General features: G+C 38.5%; 1 protein-coding gene across 1 annotated transcript in view; it reads right to left on the reverse strand.

The window, feature by feature from the left end:
* The window catches only part of MRPS28 (mitochondrial ribosomal protein S28), a 97,635-nt gene that overhangs the window by 54,374 nt on the left and 20,099 nt on the right, over nucleotides 1-23,162 (reverse strand). The window contains exon 2 of the mRNA XM_024578342.4: nucleotides 19,262-19,443. Within this exon, the coding sequence (XP_024434110.2) occupies nucleotides 19,262-19,443 (182 nt within the window). The remainder of the gene's footprint in view (nucleotides 1-19,261; nucleotides 19,444-23,162) is intronic.

Here is a 23,162-nt window from a genome sequence, read left to right on the forward strand (position 1 = left end):
ATGCACTGTGGAACAGGCTGGCTCCAATCCAAGCTCCATGGTGCTCTAGGTTACTGACTCTGCATAACTTTCATAACTTCTCCAAGCCTCAATCTCCTTGCCTACAAGAGCAAATAATGTTGCCCGGCTCAAAATCTTACCGGATCTTATCCTTCCTCTACAAAATTCAATGTAATTTACATCAAATATAGAAAAGACAGAATAAAAGAGTAAGCTATTGCTATATATTTGAGAACTGAATAGGGAATCTGGATTATGACCTAATTTCACCCATTCTTCACCCCACCCCCATCTCTGAAAAAAATAAAACAATAAATAAATAAATAAGCAGTTTCCAAGAATTGTGACATAATTTTATTTTCCAGAAAATGAAATCAGTGGATAGCCACCCTTAGGAAGTGAGCAAAGAACAAACTCATTTACCCATGAGTTAAAACATAATAATTACAACGGAAAGAGGCAAAACTCATTACTTTGATTATGTATTATGTTTTCTTTGCTATAGAAAGTTGAAAAATGTTATCAGAAATTATCTGAAACAAACATATCTTAGAAGTCATTTCTAATACAAAAAGCATTCAGTTACTAATTTTTGTTTTGTTTTGTATTTTTATTTGAAAGTAGGGAGGGGCACATAACTTTCAAAATTCAGCCACCCTAAAAAGGAATAATTTTTATTCTGAAAAATACAAAATTTCAAAAAGGAAAAGTGTGCTGTGTAGCTGCTGGGTAATATTTATTCCTAAAGTTAGCAGTGCCTTCCATACAGCCTGGGAGCAGCATCTTATACAGGGATAATCAAGGAAAGGTAAGCTACAGTCTGGATGAGACGTCTAAAAAAGTCATTTTCCAGACAAAAGCACAGAGAGGCTCACTGTCCCTCCCCGTCCCCCCAGAGAATCAATAACCTTACTGCTCCCAGAACCCAAGAGGCAGGAAGCCAGAGCTGATGTTGTCAAGTTGCTAAAGCGACCCCAAAAGCCACCAACGTCCAGAAAAATTCTTATGCAAGAAAAATGAGTCTCTATGTTTAAGCCACAAGTCATCAAGGTTTCTTCTGTGTGCAACTGAAACAAGTCTAAATGATTTGGAAAGTCACAAACTCTCTGAGGCTCACTTTCCTCATCGGTAAAGTAGGTATAATGTTAGTAAGGTATGGATGTATGGTATCTGTTTGATGTGTAAAAAAGGGTCAATAATGTCAGCTGTTCATGATGATGATGATGAAAGTGATGACCTCACTTAATTCTCACACCAATCATTTGGAGTAAGTACTACTATTATTTCATTCAGCCACTTTAAAGACAAGATAATTGAGGCTGCCATGAAGTGAAGCAACTTGTCCAAGATCACACAATTAGTATGTGGCAGAACCAGGATTCAAATTCAGAAATTCTTATTTCAGGGTCAATGATGCTTAGAAAAGTGACTCAACATTAGTAAAAGTTAACAAAAATGCTGGATGTTCAAGCTGGATTCAGACAAGAGGCATTCAGATAAAATTGCAAACATCAATTAAACACTGGAGTGCTCCAGACAATTTCAGGTTAGTCTGTTTTATAGTGTCCAGTAAAGCCTTCGACCGTGTCCATCAGGAAAAGCTATGGGCTGCTCTGAAAGAACTGGACATGCCTCAGGACTCGACTGTTCTGCTGTATAGCTTGTATTGTGGACAGGAAGCCACTGTAGGAAGAGAATATGGAGACAGAATGGTTTCCTTGGAGGCAAAGGTGTCAAACAAGGATGTTTGTTTTCCAGTTTGTTCAATCTGTAGGTCGAACATAAACAAAAACCTGGGCTAAACTCAGAGGAAGAAGGAGTAGAAATTGGTGGAAGAAATATCAATAACTTAAGAAATGAAGATCATACCACCTTACTGGAAGAAAGTAGCAATGAGTTGAAATGAAAATGAAAGAAGAAAGCACCAAAGCAGGACTGTATTTGAATATCGAGACAAAAGTCATGACTACAGAAGAAACACACAACTGTAGCATACAATGAAGACATTGAAAGTGTTAAAGATTGCTGACCTTGGTTCATCTGTCAATTCATATGGATAATGCAGCCAAGAAATCATGAAAAGGCTGAGATGTGGAAGGGCAGCAAGGGAAGAAGTAGGAAAGGTCACCAAGAGCAACAATGTGTCATTATAAATCAAGCTAATATCATCCACACCATCATATTTCCAAAAACTATGTATGGATGTGAAAGCTGGACAGTGAAGGCGGCTAATAAGAAAAAAATACACTCATCTGAAATATGTCATTGGATGAGGGCTCTACAAATACATAGGGCTGTCAGAAAGAACGAGTGGGTCCTACAGCAAGTTAGGCCCAAAACATGGCAAGAGGCAAAAATGACAAAACTGAAGCTGTCCCACTTTGGGCACATAATGAGAAGATAAGGTTCTTTGGAAACGTCTATAATGCTAGGAAAAAATAGAAGGCAGCAGGAAAAGATGACCAAGTATGAGACACACTGATTCCATACAAGAAGCCATAGACATGAGTCTGTGGCAGCTGAGCGGGACTACTGAGGAAAGGACATTGTAGACATCACCCATGCATAAGGTCACCAGGAGACTGAGCCAACTCAACAACATGTAACATACATAATGATTATGATAATTAGACAGTTTTGAAGATAACACATATCTACTAATTTTCAATATGGGGGAAAAAAAAGTTTTCATTGACTTCGATTCAACATTAATTTTATTTTTCTTCTTGAGATGGCTCTCAATTATTTACTAGAACAGGAATATTCAATCCTCTTCAATGAAGGTAATTTTACTCCTTTACAACACCAATGGAAAACTAAGAACAGTGTATCTCAAACAATAATTGCAATACCCTACTGTTGTGAGCTAAATACTTTTGTGACTCCTGTCTATCAAAAAAGTAAGCAATGAATATTTATGGTGAACTTAGAATCTGCAAGGCACTATGCCATACACTTAAAATTATTTTTGGCTAAAAGATATAGCATATTTTAATTTTCTTAAAGTGACTTAAGATTCCTTTGGGAGGAGAATTTCATAACAGTCCTAAAGTTTAGGAAGTGGTTGCTGCTATTATCAGTCATGAACATCATGACCATCGACACCATTACTAATATAGAGAACTTGGATTACAAACTAGCATATATGCTGAGCTTTACTTCTTGCACGTGTTCCTTCAAACTTTAGATGTTTCCATCAGTGAAATAAGTGTAATAAAGAACTTAGGAAATTCATACTGCCCTGGCTAGTGCAGCTTAGTGGACTGAGTGTCAGCCTGAGAACCAAAGGGTCACAGGTATGATTCCCAATAAGGGCACATGTCAGGGTTTTGGGCCAGGTCCCCAGTAAGGGGCAAGTGAGAGGCAACCACACACTGATGTTTCACTCCTTCTCTTTCTCCCTCCCTTCCCCTCTGCCAAAAAGTAAATAAAATCTTTTTTAAAAAATTCATGCTGAAGGTATCTGATTAAAAAAAGAAAGCTGATATCCAGCCAAGATGGAGGCGTAGGTAGACACACTGTGCCTCCTCGCACAACCAAAAGAAGGACAACAACAATTTAAAAACAAAAAACAACCAGAACTGACAGAAAATTGAACTGCATGGAAGTCCAACAACCAAGGAGATAAAGAAGAAACATAGGGGCAGAGAAGCGGCAGAGACGGGCAGCCAGGGCAGAGAAGACTCCCGGCGAGGTGGCAGCTGGTGGACCCAGTGAGTTGGCGGACTGTGGAACAGGGCAGGCCAGGCTGCAGCTAGCAGACCCTGTGGCCCCACATTCGCGCATAGATAAGCTGGGAGGAACGGTGGGGGAGCAAAGCAGACCACACTACCCAGGGCTCTAGATCAGGGAAAGAAAGCCTCAAACCTCTGATTGAAAACACCCGTGGGGGTTGAGGCAGCAGTGGGAGAAACTCCCAGCCTCACAGGAGAGGTCATTGGACAAACCCATAGGGGTCTAGAGCGAGCACAAGCCCACCCACTCAGGAAGCAGCACCAGAAAGGCCCAATTTGATTGTGGGTAGCAGAGGGAGTGATTGCAAACCAGGGGAGAGCAGAGCAAGTGCCATTGCTCCCTCTCAGACCCCTCCCCCACATACAGCATCACACCACAGCAACCAGCATTACTCTGCCCTAGTGAACACCTAAGGCTCCGCCCCCATACGTAACAGGCGTGCCAAGACAAAAAAAAAAAAGGCCCAAATGAAAGAACAGATCAAAGCTCCAGAAAAAAATACAACTAAGCCACGAAGAGACAGCCAACCTATCAGATGCACAGTTCAAAACACTGGTAATCAGGATGCTCACAGAATTGGTTGAATTTGGTTGCAAATTAGATGAAAAAATGAAGGCTATGCTAAGAGAAACAAAGGAAAATGTACAGGGAACCAATAGTGATGGGAAGGAAACTGGGACTCAAATCAACACTGTGGACCAGAAGGAAGAAACATCCAACCAGAAAAGAATGAAGAAACAAGAATTCGAAAAATGAGGAGAGGCTTAGGAACCTCCAGGACATCTTGAAACGTTCCAACATCCGAATTATAGGGGTGTCAGAAGGAAAAGAGGAAGAACAAGAAATTGAAAACTTATTTGAACAAATAATGAAGGAGAACTTCCCTACTCTGGCAAAGGAAATAGACTTCCAGGAAGCCCAGGAAGCTCAGAGAGTCCCAAAGAAGCTGGACCCAAGGAGGAACACACCAAGGCACATCATAGTTACATTACCCAAGATTACACAGAAGGAGAGAATCCTAGAAGCAGCAAGAGAAAAGGACACAGTTACCTACAAAGGAGTTCCCATAAGACTGTCAGCTGACTTCTCAAAAGAGACCTTACAGGCAAGAAGGGGCTGGAAAGAAGTATTCCAAGTAATGAAAGGAAAGGACCTACATCCAAGATTGCTCTATCCAGCAAAGCTATCATTTAGAATGGAAGGGCAGATAAAGTGCTTCTCAGATAAGGTCAAGTTAAAGGAGTCATCATCACCAAGCCCTTATTATATGAAATGTTAAAGGGATTTATCTAAGAAAAAGAAGATGAAAAATAGGAACGGTAAAAATGACAGCAAACTCACAGTTATTTACACCCATGCCTAAAACAAAAACAAAAGCAAACTAAGCAAACAACTAGAACAGGAACAGAATCACAGAAATGGAGATCACAATTGAGGGTTATCAACAGGTGAGTGGGAGGGGGATAGAGGGGGAAAGGTTCAGAGAATAAGTAGCATAAATGGTAGGTGGAAAATAGACAGGGGGAGGGTAAGAATGGTATAGGAAATGTAGAAGCCAAAGAACTTATATGTATGACCCATGGACATGAACTATTGTGGGGGGAAGTGTGGGAGGGAGGGGGTAGGCAGGATGGAGTGGAGTGAAGGGGGTAAATGGGTCAATTGTAATAGCATAATCAATAAATATATTTTTTAAAAAAGCTGAATTTACTATTAAAGTTTCTAAATAAAGTACATGCAGGAAACAGGAAGGCTAAAATATTTGCAACTACAATTAGAAAAAGATATTTTATTTCTGGAATAGATTTTGAGATTAAAGAGTTTATTTAAAAAGTATTTAACTCATAACAGGAGGGTATTGAAATTATTGGTTGAGATATACTACCATTCTTAGTTGTCCTTTGGTGTTATAAAGGAATAAAATTATCTTCGTTGAAGAGGACTGAGTATTCCTGTTCTAGTAGATAACTGAGAGCCATCTTAATTGTAAGAAGAAAAATAAAATTGATATTGAAGTCAATGAAAAGTTTAGTTGTTAACTTTAAAAAGTAATTTGGCATGTATCTAATAAATACAAAAATGAATGCAATATACCCACCTCTCCATGAATGGTGAGTAAAATAGAATTTCTGAGGTAAGGTTAACTCTGGTAAAAATGCTGAGCCTCAAAATATGTACATTCATACCAATATATTTTGGAAGTCAAATAATTTCAAATAGTAAATTCCACACCAAGAGAAGTACAGCTCTCTCCATTATATATCATAGCAAATAGTTAATAACCTCATTTTGAAAAAGTACTGTATATAAAAGAAAAAGCTTTCAGGGAAAATACATCAAGAAAAAAACTGATTTGCTTAATAAATTAAAAAATGACATAAGCAACAGCATCAATTCCACATTAACAGTTATAATATGCTCAATCAGTATTAATTAAGGATCCAGTGAAACCTACTTAATAAGTAATTTGCATTTTCTAAAGGAACACAAGGTATTCTATTTTATTTTGAAGTTAAGGTTCTAAATTCACACTTTAAAAGAAACCTAACTGTAGGTTTCTTTTAGACCTAACTTTCCATATTTATGGAAAACTCTTTTCTTAAAAATTAAAAGAAGCTAAAAGCAAAGTATCATATTTTCAAATATAGGACTATATTGAGCCTGAATGATTCCTAATTTACCAAATAAAAGCAATAGGGATACACATGAATGGAGATATTTGTGTCATTAATAGGCAGGCAAAGTGTTTTTCAAATAAATGCTGTGGTTATTTTAAGTAAGTGCACTCAAAAACAGTGCTGCTTAAACAATTCTCTTGGTTCAATTAGTTTAGGGTTTAGACTCTTGGGTGAACGAAATTTTCCTGTTCACACTAAAGTACAATTAGAACCAAGCCCTTGCCTTCCACTCCCATGTTCTTCCTGACTTACCATGCTCAACTTCCCCCCATACTCCAAAAACTACTGTATCTCCTACCTACCATTTTTATCCTCTAAAATTTTGTAAAGCACTTTTAGGGTAATGTAAAAAAGTACAGGGAAGTAGGAAAACCAAGAAAATGAACATATATAACAATTTCGGCAAAGGGAACAGCCAAGGAAGAGTGTTGCCTACTAAAAAAAGCTTGAGCAAAACTGCTGGGAAGGTGACCAGAAGGTCACTGATGAATTTAAGAGGTGGTTTCAATTAGTACAACGGCAGAGTATGACTAGGTGGGCTGAACTGAGGAACAATTGGAAATTTAGAAACAAAGGCAATTTGGGGGTACACAGGAATAGAACAATAGTTTGAGGAAAAACAGGTAAAACATTTCAAATTTTATCAAATTCTCTAGAAAAGATGATGAGAGAAAATTTAAAGTAGAGAATACAAAATCCAGGGAGTATTAGTTTGAATAATGTGAAATTTCAGATATTCAACTATTCTTTATTTTAAAAAAACAGCAATTTCATATGGATTAATGGATAAACTTGATTTCAATAAAGAATGAGATAAAGTTACATGCAAAGGAGATGGAAGGGAGGAACAAGAGGCCTAGGAGTAAAAAAATAAATAAATAAGAAGTCCAAAAATGAATGAAAGAATCTTGAGAACTCAGGTTGAAATTGGATAATAACCACATATACTGAATACACCTGGCAAGATTATACTACTAGTAAAGGATCCCATTTGATGTTGGATGTGCCAAAAAGTCCATATGGTTTTCTCCATAAAACAAGACATTTTTTATTTTCAGCAACAACTTTAGTGATCTGGATATTGTGCGTATGTTGGCTATACCCCGCATGGTAGAACATTGATTGTTCTCAATTAATGTCTCAATTCAATCGCTATCAACTTCAATGGGTCTACCCCATTTTGGAGCATCATCTGGGCAGAAATCTCCAGCACCAAACTTCACAAACCACTTTTTTTCTTGTTTTTTTAAAAATGTATTTTATTGATTATGCTATTACAGTTGTCCCATTTCCCCCCACTTTATTCCCCTTCACCTTGCACACCTCCTCCTATCCCACTCCCCCCTTTAGTTCTTGTCCATGGGTCATACATATAAGTTCTTTGGCTTCTACTTTTCCTATACTATTCTTAACCTCCCCCTGTCTATTTTCTACCTATCATTTATGCTACTTATTCTCTGTACCTTTTCCCCCTCTCTCCCCTTCCCACTCCCCACAGTGATAATCCTCCATGTGATCTCCATTTCTGTGATTCTGTTCCTGTTCTAGTTGTTTGCTTAGTTTTTTGTTTTTGTTTTTAGGTTTGGTTGTTAATAGCTGTGAGTTTGTTGTCATTTTACTGTTCATAGTTTTGATCTTCTTTTTCTTAGGTAAGTCCCTTTAACATTTCATATAATAAGGGCTTGGTGATGATGAACTCCTTAGTCTTATGGGAACTCCTTTGTAGGTACTGTATTTTTCGTACTATAAGATGCACCCCCCAAATCTGGGAGGAAAATGGGGGTGTGTCTTATAGTCCGAATGTGGCTTACCTGGCTCACTGGGAGTAGTGGTGGAGAGGGTTTTTTTCCCCTATTTTCCTCCTCTAAAATCTAGGTGCGTTTTATGGTCCGAAAAATACGGTAACTCTCTCCTTTTATTTTGCTGCTTTTAGGATTCTCTTATCTTTCATGTTGGGTAATGTAATTATGATGTGCCTTGGTGTGTGCTTCCTTGGGTCCAACTTCTTTGGGACTCTCTGAGCTTCCTGGACTTCCCGAAAGTACATTTCCTTTGCCAGATTAGGGAAGTTCTCCTTCATTATTTGTTCAAATAAGTTTTCAATTTCTTGCTCTTCCTCTTCTCCTTCTGGCACCGCTATGATTCAGATGTTGGAACATTTAAAGTTGTCACGGAAGTTCCTAAGCCTCTCCTCATTTATTTGAATTCTTATTTCTTCATTCTGTTCTCATTGAATGTTTCTTTCTTCCTTCTGGTCCACACCGTTGATTTGAGTCCCAGTTTCCTTCCCGTCGCCGTTGATTCCCTGTACATTTTCCTTTATTTCACTTTTCATATCCTTCATTTTTTCTTCTAATTTGTGACCATATTCATCCAATTCTGTGGGCATCCTGATTATCAGTGTTTTGAACTGTGCATCTGGTAGGTTGGCTATCTCTTCGTCACTTAACTGTATTTTTTCTGGAGCTCTGATCTGTTCTTTCATTTGGGCCATTTTCTTTTTTTTTGTCTGGCGTGCCTGTTACATAGTAAGGAGCAGAGCCTTAGGTGTTTAGGAGGGCAGGGCAACCCATGTTGCTGCATTGTGATGCTGTATGTGGGGGAGAAGTCCGAGAAAGAATAGTGCCACTTGCTCTGCTCTCCGCTGGTTTTCAGTCACTTCCCCAGCTACCCAGGTGATTCCCAGGTGAGTGAGTTTGTGTAGATTCTAGGATCCTGTGGGTCTCTCCAGTGAACTCTCCTGTGAGGCTGGGAGTTTTTCCCACCATCTCAATCCTCACACATATTTTCAGTCACAGGTTTTGAGGCTTTATTTCCCCACGCTGCAACCCTGTGTCACGTGGTCTGTCTCTCTCCCCATCTTTCTTTCCAGTTTATCAGCACGCAAATGTGGGACCGCCCACTCCGCCAGTGGCCGCCTTGTGGCAAGTCTTCTCTGCCTGGATGCCCATCCCCATGTCTCTGCCCCTCCTAGTAGTCTGGATGAATGTTTCTTCTTTAACTCCTTGGTTGTCGGACTTCCATACAGTTTGACTTTGTATCAGTTCTGGTTGTTTTTTGTTTCTAAATTTGTTGTTGTCCTTCTTTTGGTTGTGCAAGGAGGCACAGTGTGTCTACCTATGCCTCCATCTTGCCCAGCAGTCCTTGAAAACCATATTTGACATATTTGATCAGTCACAGAACCTTCTCCATATTCTGCACAAATCTGTTTTTGTGTTTCAATTGCATTTTTACCCTTCTTGAAATAAATTATAATATGCAGAAAATGAGTATTTTCTCCCATTTTCAATATTAAAATGGCTACACAAAAATTCACCAATTTTGATGTTTTTTTAAATGCACACTATATGACAACTGTCACAGTACAATCTAACAAAATTGTTTTGAATGAAGTTAAACACAACTAGTGTTTACTAGCTGCTAGTTTACTAAGTGCTACTAGAGCCGCCATCTTATGGAAAAAAATGAACTTTTTAGCCAACTCAATATTTTTACACTTGCATTTCACTTTGTGAAATAAAGCTGCTCAGCTCTAACAGGATGCCTGAACCTGAACATCGCAAAATTTGTTCAAATCAGTCACTCTTGCTTAATGTGGCCCAAATCCAAATCTGCACTAATACAGTTACCTTTGGTTTTCTTTTGTTTTGTTGCTGATAAAAGCAAAAGATACAGAAACTTAGAGCCCAACATGAAGTAGCTAATTCCAGGTCTGTTATTCTACAGCTCAACAAACAGCAATTCTACCCAACTTCCCGATTGCTGGCACCTCTATTTTTTTGTCACCTGGGCTGGAAACCTCAGTCATTTCTCTGAACAATCTCTCCTAGATTCCTTTCCCATTCTTCTCACTTTGTTCTAGCCCTTAACTTGCCCCTCCTGGGTTATATGGCAGTCTCAGAACTGGCCTTGCTGTGCCCATGCCATCTCACACATCTCTGCTAGGTCATTGTCCAAAAAGACCCATCCCCAGTACTACTCCTCTGTCTCTCCCGTCATGACTTTTTAATCTGAAACTCAGAATTTTTCATAAGGATCCTTGCTAGTCTAGCAAAGCAAATATTTCATTACTCCCTGAAGCTTGGCCAAGCCATGGGCACTTGACCACTTGTGGTTTTAAAATATGTACACACATTTTGTACATACCTCCTTCTAAAAGGTGCAGACTAATCCCCCACCTCCCTTGATGTGGGCTGGGCTTAGTGGCTTGCTCCTAAGTAATAGAATATGGTAGAAGTGACAATGTTGTCTAGGTCATAAAAGACATCACAACTGCCCCTAGGTCTCTCTTAGATGATTCATTCATTCTGGGGGAAGCTAACTGCTATGTCGTGGAGACTCAAGTAGCCCAATGGAGAGGCCCATCATGATGAGGAATTGAGGCCTCCTGACCATGGCCAGCATGTTGGGAGTCACACTGGAAATATATCCTCCAACCTGGTCAAGTCTTCAGATGACTACAGCCCTGGCTAATTTTTTTTTTTTTAATCCTCTCCTGAGGATAGGTTTATTGATTTTAGTAAGAGAAGAAGGCAGAGGGGGAGGTGGTGGGGTGGGGGGGGGAGAAAGAGAGAAATATTGATGTGAGAGAGAAACATTGATCAGCTGCCTCTTGTACACAACCTGACATGGGATGGAACCTACAACCTAGGTATGTGCCCTGATGGAGACCGAACCCGCAACATTTTGGTGTATGGGATGATGCTCCAACCGGCTCAGCTACCCTGCCAGGGCCTGCTTAATATCTTGACTGAAGCTCACAAGAAACCCCGAGGCAGAATGTCTGGCTAAGACACTCCTGGATTCCTGATCCATGGCATTTGTGTGAGATAATGTTTATTGTTTTAAGCCCCCAAGTTTTGGAGTAATATGTTACACAGATGTAGATAACTAATGCAATCCTGCTGAGCTCTCTCTCAAATCGTTGCCACTGCTCATGCTATCCTGTTATTCTCCATCTCACAACACCCCTTCCCTGGCCTTCAGAATATAGCTAAAGTCCCACCTCTCTGAGGAGGCCCTTTTTACATTGGTTTATAAAACCACTTCAACTTTCATTTCTCTAGCTTCTTCTTTGAAAACTTCTATGCCTAACCATATCATTCATTTAGGCATTTGTTCATGTATTCCTGTGTCAACAAGCTCCATGTACCTTTCCTCCTAAAGAAGGCATACAGTTCTTTCCAGACTGCATTCAGCACACTGTAATTAAGATAATAAATATCTGCTGAGAAAATTAACAATAACAGACACACACCCTGAAAGTGTATGTGATTTGCATAAAGTTGTGGTTTACAATGGACTTAGAGTTACACTGTCTCAGGGCTGCTAACTTACTAGCTGCTGTCCTCAGGCAAGTTCATCAACATCTCTGTAAGCCATTCTTTCTTTGGTGTTTTTAAATAAGGTGTCTAACAGTACGTACCTTAGAGTAATAAAGATTTTAAAAAATAATACTTGCAAATCTTTTAGCAAAGTACCTAGCATAGAGTGTTCAACAAATGTTAACTATTATTGTTCTTCTTATTAATCACAAACTACAAAATACTTGCTGATATTCTGGATCCGTGAAAGTCTCTAGATGTTATCAAGTGGCAAATCAAATTAATATAAAATCCTACAAACTAAAATAGAACTCACATGTTTCATTAACTTTTTGTTTTTTAAAATCTACTCTTAAGGCAATAGAACTACAGCCTGAACCAATTGTAGGAGTGCAGCCTTGACATTTTCTCCTCTTTGTCCTATTAAGATATTAACTTCAAAGCTTTTGTGGGAACACTTAGTTGCTTACATTCCCCAACAAAACAGCCACCACAGTAGTTTCCAGATTCACTTTTATCCTTTACAATCCTGGTAAGGCATATAAGGAAAATTTACTGGACATATAAATTTATACAATCTCTGGGATAATATAGCTGTTCGTATGTGAACATGCTACAGAAGGCTGATTCAACTTTGCACGTCAATCAAACAAAATCCAATGGAATTAATCAATCCAATAAAATACTGTTATGCTACATATGCTGGGGGGGGGACTCTCTGATGCTATTAATTTTTTTTAAAGAACTTATATAGAGAGGTATAATCAACGCATTATATTAGTTTCAGGTGTACAATGTAATGATTTGATATTTGTACATGTTGCAAAATGATAACCACGATATGTCTAATTATCATCTGTCACCATACATAGTTACAAAAGAAATTTTCTCTTGTGATGAGAACTTTTCAGATATACTCTCTTAGTAACTTTCAAATATGCAATATAGTACTGTTAACTATAGTCACCATGACTTATTTTATAGCTGGAAATTTGTATCTTTCAATGCTTTTCACTGATTTGCCTCTGGCAACCACTGATCTGTTCCCTGTATCTATTGAGCTTGGGGTTTTGTTGTTGTTGTTTGTTTATTTGTTTGTCTATTTAGTCTAATGCTATTCAAAGACTAAATTACATGTTTCATGAAGTCAGAACATTTCTGAGATCATAATTTATAATTCATATATATTCCTAAGGTTTCTTACTAAAAGGTTAAATATAACAGATGCTTTTTCACCCTAAAAAATAATCAGAGATCTGCCCTGACTCATGTGGCTCAGTGGATTGGGCATTGCCCTGCTAACCTACAAGTCGATGGTTCGAGTCCCAGTCCGGGCTCATGTCTGGGTTGCCAGCCAGGTCCCCATTTGGGGGTGTGTGAGACACAACCAATCAATGTTTCTCTTGCACATCGAGGTGTCTCTCACTCTCTTTCTCCCTCCGTGCCCCTCTCTCTGAAAAATAAATATTAAAATCTTTAAAACTATAATCAGATATCTGTTAAGAAAAATCTAATAGAGTGATTTTCAATCACCAATCTATTGAAAAACAAGTACATTTTTCAATTGTGTACCACACCTGCTGGAATAAAAAGAACCACTTCATTCAAATTCTTCATTTCTCTTTTGCCCCACCAATATACTTTGAAAACTTTAGTTTTTGAAACATTCAGTATCCATCCTCTCTTCATTTGACCCTATATATCACACAACCTGAAATAGAAACAAAGACTGGGAAATTAACTTGTTTATTTCACCTTAGTGTCAAACAAAAGTACAAATAATATTCAGTGCATGTGCTAGTTACCTTAGAACTGCCAATCACACTTGTTTTGAAATGCTTCGATTTTCAGAGCTGTCAATCCCGTGTGTTGTGATAGAGATGCCAGTGTAGAAATGCTTTAAGAGATGTAATCTTCAGAACACATTAATAAATGGACTTTACTTATAAAACTGGACTTCAAGATTTTACAAAAATGTATACTATTCATGAAAATTCAAAAAAAAACCAACTAAATGAAAAGATTTAGAGAATTTGGTTTTTAAGCCAAAAAGATAAGCATGGTTTAATCACAAGGATTTAAATTTCAGTAAAAAGAGGAATGTTCCTAACTGATAGTAATCAGAAATATGACCACGAGTGGGAATGAGAGAATCAAACTGATCTAATTCTGGGCATTTTAACTTTTTTTAATCCTCATCCGAGGATATGTTTATTGATGTGAGAGAGAGACAGAGAGAGAGAAACATAATGTGAGAGAGAGATATGGATCTGTTGCCTCCTGTATCTGCCAGACTAGGGATCGAACCCACAACCTAGGTATGTGCCCTGATCAAATATCAAACCACAACTTTTTGGTGTACAGGACGATGTCCAGTACACCACAACTTACTATTCCCCTTAGTCATTCATGCCTAAAATGAAACGTCATTCCTTCTACCTCACAACCTCAGTCACCAAGACCTATTCCTTCCATCTCCTAAATTGCTAATGAAAGTCTCCTTTCCTGACCCTCAGGTATACTTCATGTTCTCATCATTTCTTTCCAGAAGATTCCTTACTGGTCTCCCTAACTCCAGTTTCATTCTTTAATAAATGCTCTACTGCCAGAATGTGCTCACTGAAACACAAATCTGGTCCATGTTACCTGTTACAAATTTTTAATGGCTCTTTCCTACTTCCAAAATAAAGCCCTATTTTTTTAGAATGGCATATAAATCCCCTGAAACCTGGCTCCTGCACATCTCCACATTCTCCCATTGCTCCTCCTAAACTTAAGCCAACGAAGTCACTTGAGTTACCAGCAGAGCCAGGCTCTCTCTCACTTACATATTCTGCAAGTGTTACTCCCTCCCATTTTCCGCAACTTTGTATCTTTTACCCATCACCCCCATCCTTTACAACTTAATTCCAGGTAGTTCCTCTGGGAAACCTCTGGCACAAACTGACAGATTCCCTGATCCCCTCTCATCCAAATTCCTAGAGAATCCAGGAAATAGAACCTATACAGTATTATATGTGTTCACTTCTCTATCCCCATGACCAAATCATCACATCACCTCCGCGAGAGCGGAGATTGTCTTTAATCTGTACACGGCTAGCATTAAACACAGAGGTGGCTTATAACAGCTCATTAAATATTTGCTGGCTCCATGAAAAAATGTACCATGACCCAGTTTATTTTAAAATAAAAATCAAATCAGCAGCTTAATTCTTGAGACTCAAAAAATGTATCACAGATATATTCTAAGTCTACCAAACCAAATCAATGCCATAAAGCAGTATTTTAGGCTATGATGTTCTTAAGAAATTTACTGATTTACTTACAAATTCATTGTAATAATTGGTACCACCTCAATTAATACTTGTGATCCAGTAACCCCATCTTATTTTCACTACTGTTCCTTCTGGAGGTGTTAAGGTCTCAACTATAGTAACTGCTCATGTCCAAGACACTCAGCACCTGACTGACTCAACAACCAGTGTTTTGATATGTGACAAATCCTATCAAGGGCATCAGTGAAGAGGCAGTCAACACTGGCAAAACTCCAACATGGTTACACTTCACTTATCAGGAAGTCAGTTATCTGCTGACATCAAGTCTCCACAGAACCCAGTGAGAATTAAGCAGAGGACTGTTGGAGCTGTCAAAATACATGCTGCAGTCCATGTACTAAAGTACATACACTTACTAGAGAAGAGGCTGCAAGGTTTTTTTTTTTTAATGTTTTATTAAAATTTTTATTTATTTATTTTATAGAAAGGGGAAGAGAGGGAGAGAAACATCAATGTGTGGTTGCCTCTTGCCCACCCCCTACTGGGTACTTGACCTGCAACCCAGGCATGTGCCCTGACTGGGAATCAAACCCACAACCCTTTGATTCACAGCCTGGTACTCAATCCACTGAGCCACACCAGCCAGGGCTGCAAGGTTTTTATTCAAACACTAGTTGTTCTTACTTTAAGCACAATAAATTTGGAAACCAATTTCCAGGCATCAGAAAATTAAAAGAAGAAATTAAGAGGTGTAAGCTAAAAATGCAAATACAGGATCAACAGTAGAAAAAGATGATACCCAAAGGTAAAACACAAAAACTACATAACTAGGGGGTTATGTGGTTCAGGAGCAATAATTCTATATATTTGAACTATGATACAATGCAGAAATTAATGTTTATAATTATGACCTTGGTCATCAAAAATGAAGACAAAAAAACCCCATATACTTTAGGCCTAACAAGGTTCAAAGAAGTAGATAACATATTTTTTTAAAAGAATCAATTGAAGAATTAAAAGTTAAATATTACATCTATAAAGAGTCAACTTTCTATTGTAGAATAAACTGTTCTGAAATATAGCATTCCCAAATGACAGCAGGGATGTTGACTCTAAGCTACTAATCATTGGCAGACATTAACCAGTCCTAGTAACCACTGGTATCACTATAATTATAACACCCATTCTGAAACAAAACCTGGAACTGCTGATCATTTGCTTATGGGTGATAATGCTCTCCAAACACACTATGAACACCATACGAAGGGCCATGGTGTACCACAACCATGGACAACAAACTAAGAACATTACAATAGGCGAACTACCATTCTTTAACAGACCTCCATAGAGCTTCACTACCACACTCCTTCAGGGTCCCTGCTGTAAAACTGATTCATATGTGAGGCTATTTTAGGAGGTTTTTATGACACATTTAATAACTCTATATTCTAGGATGTAGAGAACAGCATTTCAGAGTGAAACGAACATTCATGGGCACTTACTACACACAGCTCTGGGTCTGCGTCCCTGCTTTGGTAATGTCCAGTTTTGTGACTGGAACACTTTATTCATGCTGGGAGATTCATTTTCTTCATTTGGTAAATGGGGATAATAGGATTTACTTTCTATGCTTCTTATGAGAAATAAAGCAGACAATATACATAAAGTACAATGTAGGTTTTTAAAAACCTAGCTATTAAGATTATCAGATGGGATATGGAAAGAGATGTTAATGCACACTAGGACAAATTTGGGGAAATTGTGTGCTATATTAATGACAAGAAAAACATGACTAAAGAAACGGGCAGACAGCTGCACATGATGAGCAAGGTGCTTTACATTTTTAAGTCATAGTAGAAGCTCTCTGACTCAGGTCAGTTCATGGAAAAGTAGGTTAAAAAGTATACACATATATTGTAAATACATTAACTTAGTTATTAATATAAATGTTCTGATACAGGGCCTGTCCTTCCTGCTGAGTGTTCACACTCTGGAGCTTGGCACTGGTCTCCTTACACAAACAGTACCTCGTTGTAATATCTGCGATGGCCAGGGTCAGTCACTTTAAAGTAAAACAGGAACAAAAGGACATTCGGAAAGCAATTTCTTCCAGATTTTTCTGATCCATCGCAGCCCAGTCTTTGTGGTTTACTTGCTCAAAATTAGTTTAAGAACAAAATCTCTCCTTTATGCAGTCTAATTATTTTTTTAAGAACAAAAACCCTTTCTGTACTCATATTTTATTAGTTTATGCAATAATCAAATAATTATTTAACAAAAATATAACCAGTTCTTGGAACAAACACAACTAGCTTTTGCTAAACATATACCTCAACTGGAAGAAGCAAAAGTGTCCGGGTCTAGTAGAGGACAACTACTTTCTAATTGTCCCTATAGTGCTGGTATCAGTCAGTGGGTTTTACAGAAGAGAACAGAATGCCAATTAATTTAGTAAGTCAATTGATTCAATGATAATTACCAGAAGTTAGTTCAAGACTCCTTCTGATCTGTTACAATCTTATTTCTGATTTCAAGTCATAAGGTGATATGAAAGAAAAACAATGTAATGGTTACGACTTTTGAGGTTGGTGCTGTAAGAATTAGGTAGGCCCCATTCACACCTCTAAAATCTCTAAATTTACTTGTAATATTTCTATTTTGCAATTCACTCTAACTACATCACAATACCACTGACCATGCTTAAGTACTACATTCTAAATGTTACTATCAATGTAGTGTATTTTTAGAACTAATTTTTCTTTTAAAAATGTTTTTCAAACATTTTCACTTTTTTGTAGTAAAAATTTCCCCCCATACACTTTAAACAAGGAACACTAGAGTTGCTCTGAAATTGGAGCCTAACTTCCCCTCGACCCTCACAGCAATCTCAGAAGCTTGTATGCACAGCTCTAGAGCTTCTTGGGACAAAGGTTGAAAACTGTTTCTTTAAACTACATTCAGAAACTAATATCAAGCAAAAAAGTTACAGAACTTATAAACAGGGTCTTACTTTACTAATTAGGATATTCAGTTAACAAAAAATCAGTTACTCTGAGTTTGAAATGACATTGAATTTATTGAAAGCAATAATGAAACAATTAAAACATTTGCTAAGCTGGTTATTTTACTAAATTTGAGCTATTTTTCATTGCATTTAATTGGTCTATAAGTCGTCCTAAAGCAGAATAAATTCAAGTATGCACAAGTCTAACTAAAGAGAAAAATAGTTCCCAAAAGGGATTAAAAGGAGATTAGGCTGATGAATAATAAACAAAGTATGTAAATACCTACATCTTATTTAGAGTCACTTAAATAAGTGTCTCGAAGTAGGAATCTGTCATTACTGAGACTTAGACTCCCAGAATCTGCTCTGTTAGAGGTGTGACATCATGAAGGTAGAGAGCTAACATGGATCCAGCCCAATAAGCTGCTCTATCTGGTGAGTCATATTCTCTAGGTATGAAAAGGGGAAAACCAGAGATCCAACTGGATCTCATGACCTTCCCATTTGGTGTTATCATCCCTCCACCAGTGATAAAGACAACAGGTAAGGTTTGTATAAAATATTTCCCACCTACAAATTTTGTTTTGGATACAGGTAGAAAGGCTAAGTAACTGAAAGAGAAATTAAGAGTATTGCAGAAAGTATCAAATCAGCGTAATTCCAAAGCTAAGTGACAGGAAGCTATAAGAGATCCAGAAGGGTTTTGAAAAGAACCTAAGCATTTCTACACGTAGCAATCAAGAGATTTAACAAATACTGTGAAGACCATTACCCTGCTTTCTATGACAAATTGAAAACTGGACAAGGAATTTGCTAAGTTGGAAAATGTTTTCTCAGTAAAAATCTGTGGACATAGCCATCAGTGTAGGTGTACATACAGGTAGGAGGGAAAGAAGTAACTGACCGACCTTTCAGGTTCAATCCTGGCTGAAGTGAACTACTCCCTTCAGCACACTGTAGTAAAAACTACGAGACTACAGAACCAGAGAGCAATAGGGCATAAGCCTTAACTGTTTGTTGTTTATCATTTGGGGAAAAAACGATGAACATTCAAATCTTCCCCAAAACTCTTCTTACTGCTTTGAGAAAACATAAATCAGGCCTATCTTGACTAACTACCATTATAAAGAGATATAAGCTTATTTTCTGTGTTTTCAAAAACCACCAATTAAAGTCCAATAATACCTTTGAGGTATGTCAACTTCTGTGAACACTCTTAAAGCACTTGGAAATGATTCTACTTACTCTCCATCCACTTCTGGTCTTTTACACACACAATGAAACTTGCCGCCAAAATCTATATAAAGATCCTTCTCCACAATATGAATGATTCGTCCAATGACTATTTTATCCTTGGCAGGTCCCATCTGAGTGAGAGGAGAATGTCTCAGCATAGATGCGAAGGATTCCACATTTTTCAGAGAGCCCTAAATGTGAAAAGAGACATTTATATGCATATAATTCAATATAAAGGTATAATACGGTGGGTATAATAAAGTCTTACAGGAAAAATTTTGGAAAGTCAATTTGCTGTATATTTACATTTTGTAGCAATAATAAAAAATAATTACATAGAATTTTGCTTTTAAAAAGCCAGGTATGTTCTTCAACTTCTTTTTTCTCCCTTTCTTTTAAGAAGAGGAGCCAGAGAAAAGCAGGCATTTGCACATGGTACGGGACAGCATGAACAGGGTGGCCCAGAATGCAATCTGGAGTGTGAGCAGGATTAAGACTGGGTTTCGACAAACCCTCCCCAGGTAGGGAAGGAGGGGAAGTCTGAGGGGAAGTCTGGAAGCCACCCAAGAAGGCAATAGATTTTATTCCTAGTACTGACCATCTGCAAAAAAGATGCCCCTGAATTCAGGTTTAGTGAGAGTAACTATTCTTTTAATACAACATTAACACATTAAGATAAAAATGTCATTTAATGAATAGGCTGAACATGAGTTTGTTATGCAGTATTTTAAATGGCTTTACCTTTGTTATCATTTTCTTCAAAGGAAAAATAGCTTGTTTAATTACTTTGTGCTGCTTATTTCTGCCAGTCGTTTTACGTATTGAATTTACTTGAGATATGACTGAAAGAGTAATGCAGGCTCATTACTTTTTAAAAAACTTCTAACATTTTTTCCATGAAAACAGATTTGTGCCTTTGATTAATCCATGTAGGGTGTGATATGTGTGTACCGTGGCTCAAACTAAGGAAAAGTCCCGAGTTTTCTTTGAGAGAGTTAATTACAGAATGTTTTTTTTTTGTTTTCAAATATTTTATTGATTATGCTATTACAGTTGTCCCATTCCCCCCCCCCTTCACTCCACTCCATCCTGCACACCCCCTCCCTCCCATATTCCCTCCCTATAGTTCATGTCCATGGGTCATACATAAAAGTTCTTTGGCTTCTACATTTCCTATACCATTCTTACCCTCCCCCTGTCTATTTTCTACCTACCATTTATGCTACCTATTATCTGTACCTTTCCCCCCTTTCCCCCCCTCCCACTCCCCTGTTGATAACCCTCCATGTGAGCTCCATTTCTGTGGTTATGTTCCTGTTCTAGTTTTTTGCTTAGTTTGCTTTTGTTTTTGTTTTAGGTGTGGTTGTTAATAACTGAGTTTGCTGTCATTTTTACTGTTCCTATTTTTCATCTTCTTTTTCTTAGATAAATCCCTTTAACATTTCATATAATAAGGGCTTGGTGGTGATGAACTCCTTGAACTTGACCTTGTCTGAGAAGCACTTCATCTGCCCTTCCATTCTAAATGAAAGCTTTGCTGGATAGAGCAATCTTGGATGTAGGTCCTTTCCTTTCATTACTTGGAATACTTCTTTCCAGCCCCTTCTTGCCTGTAAGGTCTCTTTTGAGAAGTCAGCTGACAGTCTTATGGGAACTCCTTTGTAGGTAACTGTGTCCTTTTCTCTTGCTGCTTCTAGGATTCTCTCCTTCTGTGTAATCTTGGGTAATGTAACTATGATGTGCCTTGGTGTGTTCCTCCTTGGGTCCAGCTTCTTTGGGACTCTCTGAGCTTCCTGGGCTTCCTGGAAGTCTATTTCCTTTGCCAGAGTAGGGAAGTTCTCCTTCATTATTTGTTCAAATAAGTTTTCAATTTCTTGCTCTTCCTCTTCTCCTTCTGGCACCCCTATAATTCGGATGTTGGACTGTTGAAAGATGTCCTGGAGGTTCCTAAGCCTCTCCTCTTTTTTTTTTGAATTCTTGTTTCTTCGTTTTCTGGTTAGATGTTTCTTTCTTCCTTCTGGTCCACAGTGTTGATTTGAGTTCCAGTTTCCTTCCCATCACTATTGGTTCCCTGTACATTTTCCTTTGTTTCTCTTAGCATGGCCTTCATTTTTTCATCTAACTTGTGACCAAATTCAACCAATTCTGTGAGCATCCTGATTACCAGTGTTTTGAACTGTGCATCTGATAGGTTGGCTGTCTCTTCGTGGCTTAGTTGTATTTTTTCTGGAGCTTTGATCTGTTCTTTCATTTGGGCCTTTTTTTTTTTGTCTTGGCACGCCTGTTACGTATGGGGGCGGAGCCTTAGGTGTTCACTAGGGCAGAGTAACGCTGGTTGCTGTGGTGTGATGCTGTATGTGGGGGAGGGGTCTGAGAGGGAGCAATGGCGCTTGCTCTGCTCTCCCCTGGTTTGCAGTCACTCCCTCTGCTACCCACAATCAAATTGGGCCTTTCTGGTGCTGCTTCCTGAGTGGGTGGGTTTGTGCTCGCTCTAGACCCCTGTGGGTTTGTCCAATGACCTCCCCTGTGAGGCTGGGAGTTTCTCCAGCTGACGCCTCAACCCCTACAGGTGTTCTCAGTCAATGGTTTGAAGCTTTATTTCCCCAAGCTGGAACCCTGGGTTGCGCAGTCTGTAGCCAGGTCTACCAGCTGCTGCCTTGCCAGCCAGCTGCAGCTTTGCCCACCCCGCTCCCCGCTCCACAATCTGCCACCTCGCTGGTTCTGCCAGCCGCCGCCTTGCCGTGTGTCCTCTCCGCCCCAGCTGCCCATCTCTGCCCCTCCTGCTGGTCTGGATGAATGTTTCTTCTTTATCTCCTTGGTTGTTGGACTTCCATACAGTTCGATTTTCTGTCAGTTCTGGCTGTTCTTTGTTTTTAAATTGTGTTGTCCTTCTTTTGGTTGTGTGAGGAGGCACAGCGTGTCTACCTATGCCTCCATCTTGTCCGGAAGTCTAATTACAGAATGTTAACTATTTAATCTGAGTACATACATCCTGTATTTGGGATAACTTTTACATTTGTTTTTCAAGAGAGAATTGTTAAGAGTTTGATAGTATACTTACTTTAAAACTCAAAACCGTATTTCTGGCTAAATGTTAACACATGCAGTACTTCCACAATGACAAACTTGAATACAGGCCAGGTGGGGCTTGGTAAGCAGAAGAGCACATGCCAGTCTAAGATACAGCCACTACTCATCTCCAGCTGCAAGTAGTCCAATGTTGCCACATCTTTTGATTTTTCCAAGAAAAGCTGGAAACCCATGTAGTAATGTAAAATTTCTAATTTTTAAATATTTACATATTGAAAAGGTTTTCATTTTATAAATGTGGCAAAACATATTGCAGTCCATGTACCAAAAAGTTTATGACTTTTGCCTCAAAAAAAAAAAAAAAGAAAGAAAGTCAAAATGTGTTTGGCTGATGCCAAATCTCTTAGATGCTGGAGGGAATGCGGTGATGGATTTATTTCAGTGGGTTGAAACACACAGGGAAGGAATATTCAGTACATAAGGGTCAATCCAAACCAAAGATAAATCAGTAGATCTAGATGCCAAGTAGAGCAAAGGGTAGCCAGGAATATTATACTTTGAGCCACTGATAACTAATTTTATAACTCCACACAGTGTAATATTAACTGTCCTTAAGCATCTTGAAAAAATATTCTTTATTGAAGAGAACCAAGGAGAAACACATTCTGCAGGCTCTACACAGACATAGCTATGAATTGTTCTCTACAGGTAATGCAAAGGAAGTCACCAGTGACAAGAGCAGCTACTATGATCCTCTGCTGGGATCCCTAAGTCATCCACAACAGCTGCCACCAGAGTAGCAGAGAAGAGTACTGCTCTTGGGAAGAGCAAAGAGATTATCAGCTTGAAGGTCTCACCCTCTTCACAATCAGACAGGGTT

Source organism: Desmodus rotundus, chromosome 8, assembly GCF_022682495.2.
Source record: "Desmodus rotundus isolate HL8 chromosome 8, HLdesRot8A.1, whole genome shotgun sequence".
In the NCBI taxonomy this organism is placed as follows: Eukaryota; Metazoa; Chordata; class Mammalia; order Chiroptera; family Phyllostomidae; genus Desmodus; species Desmodus rotundus.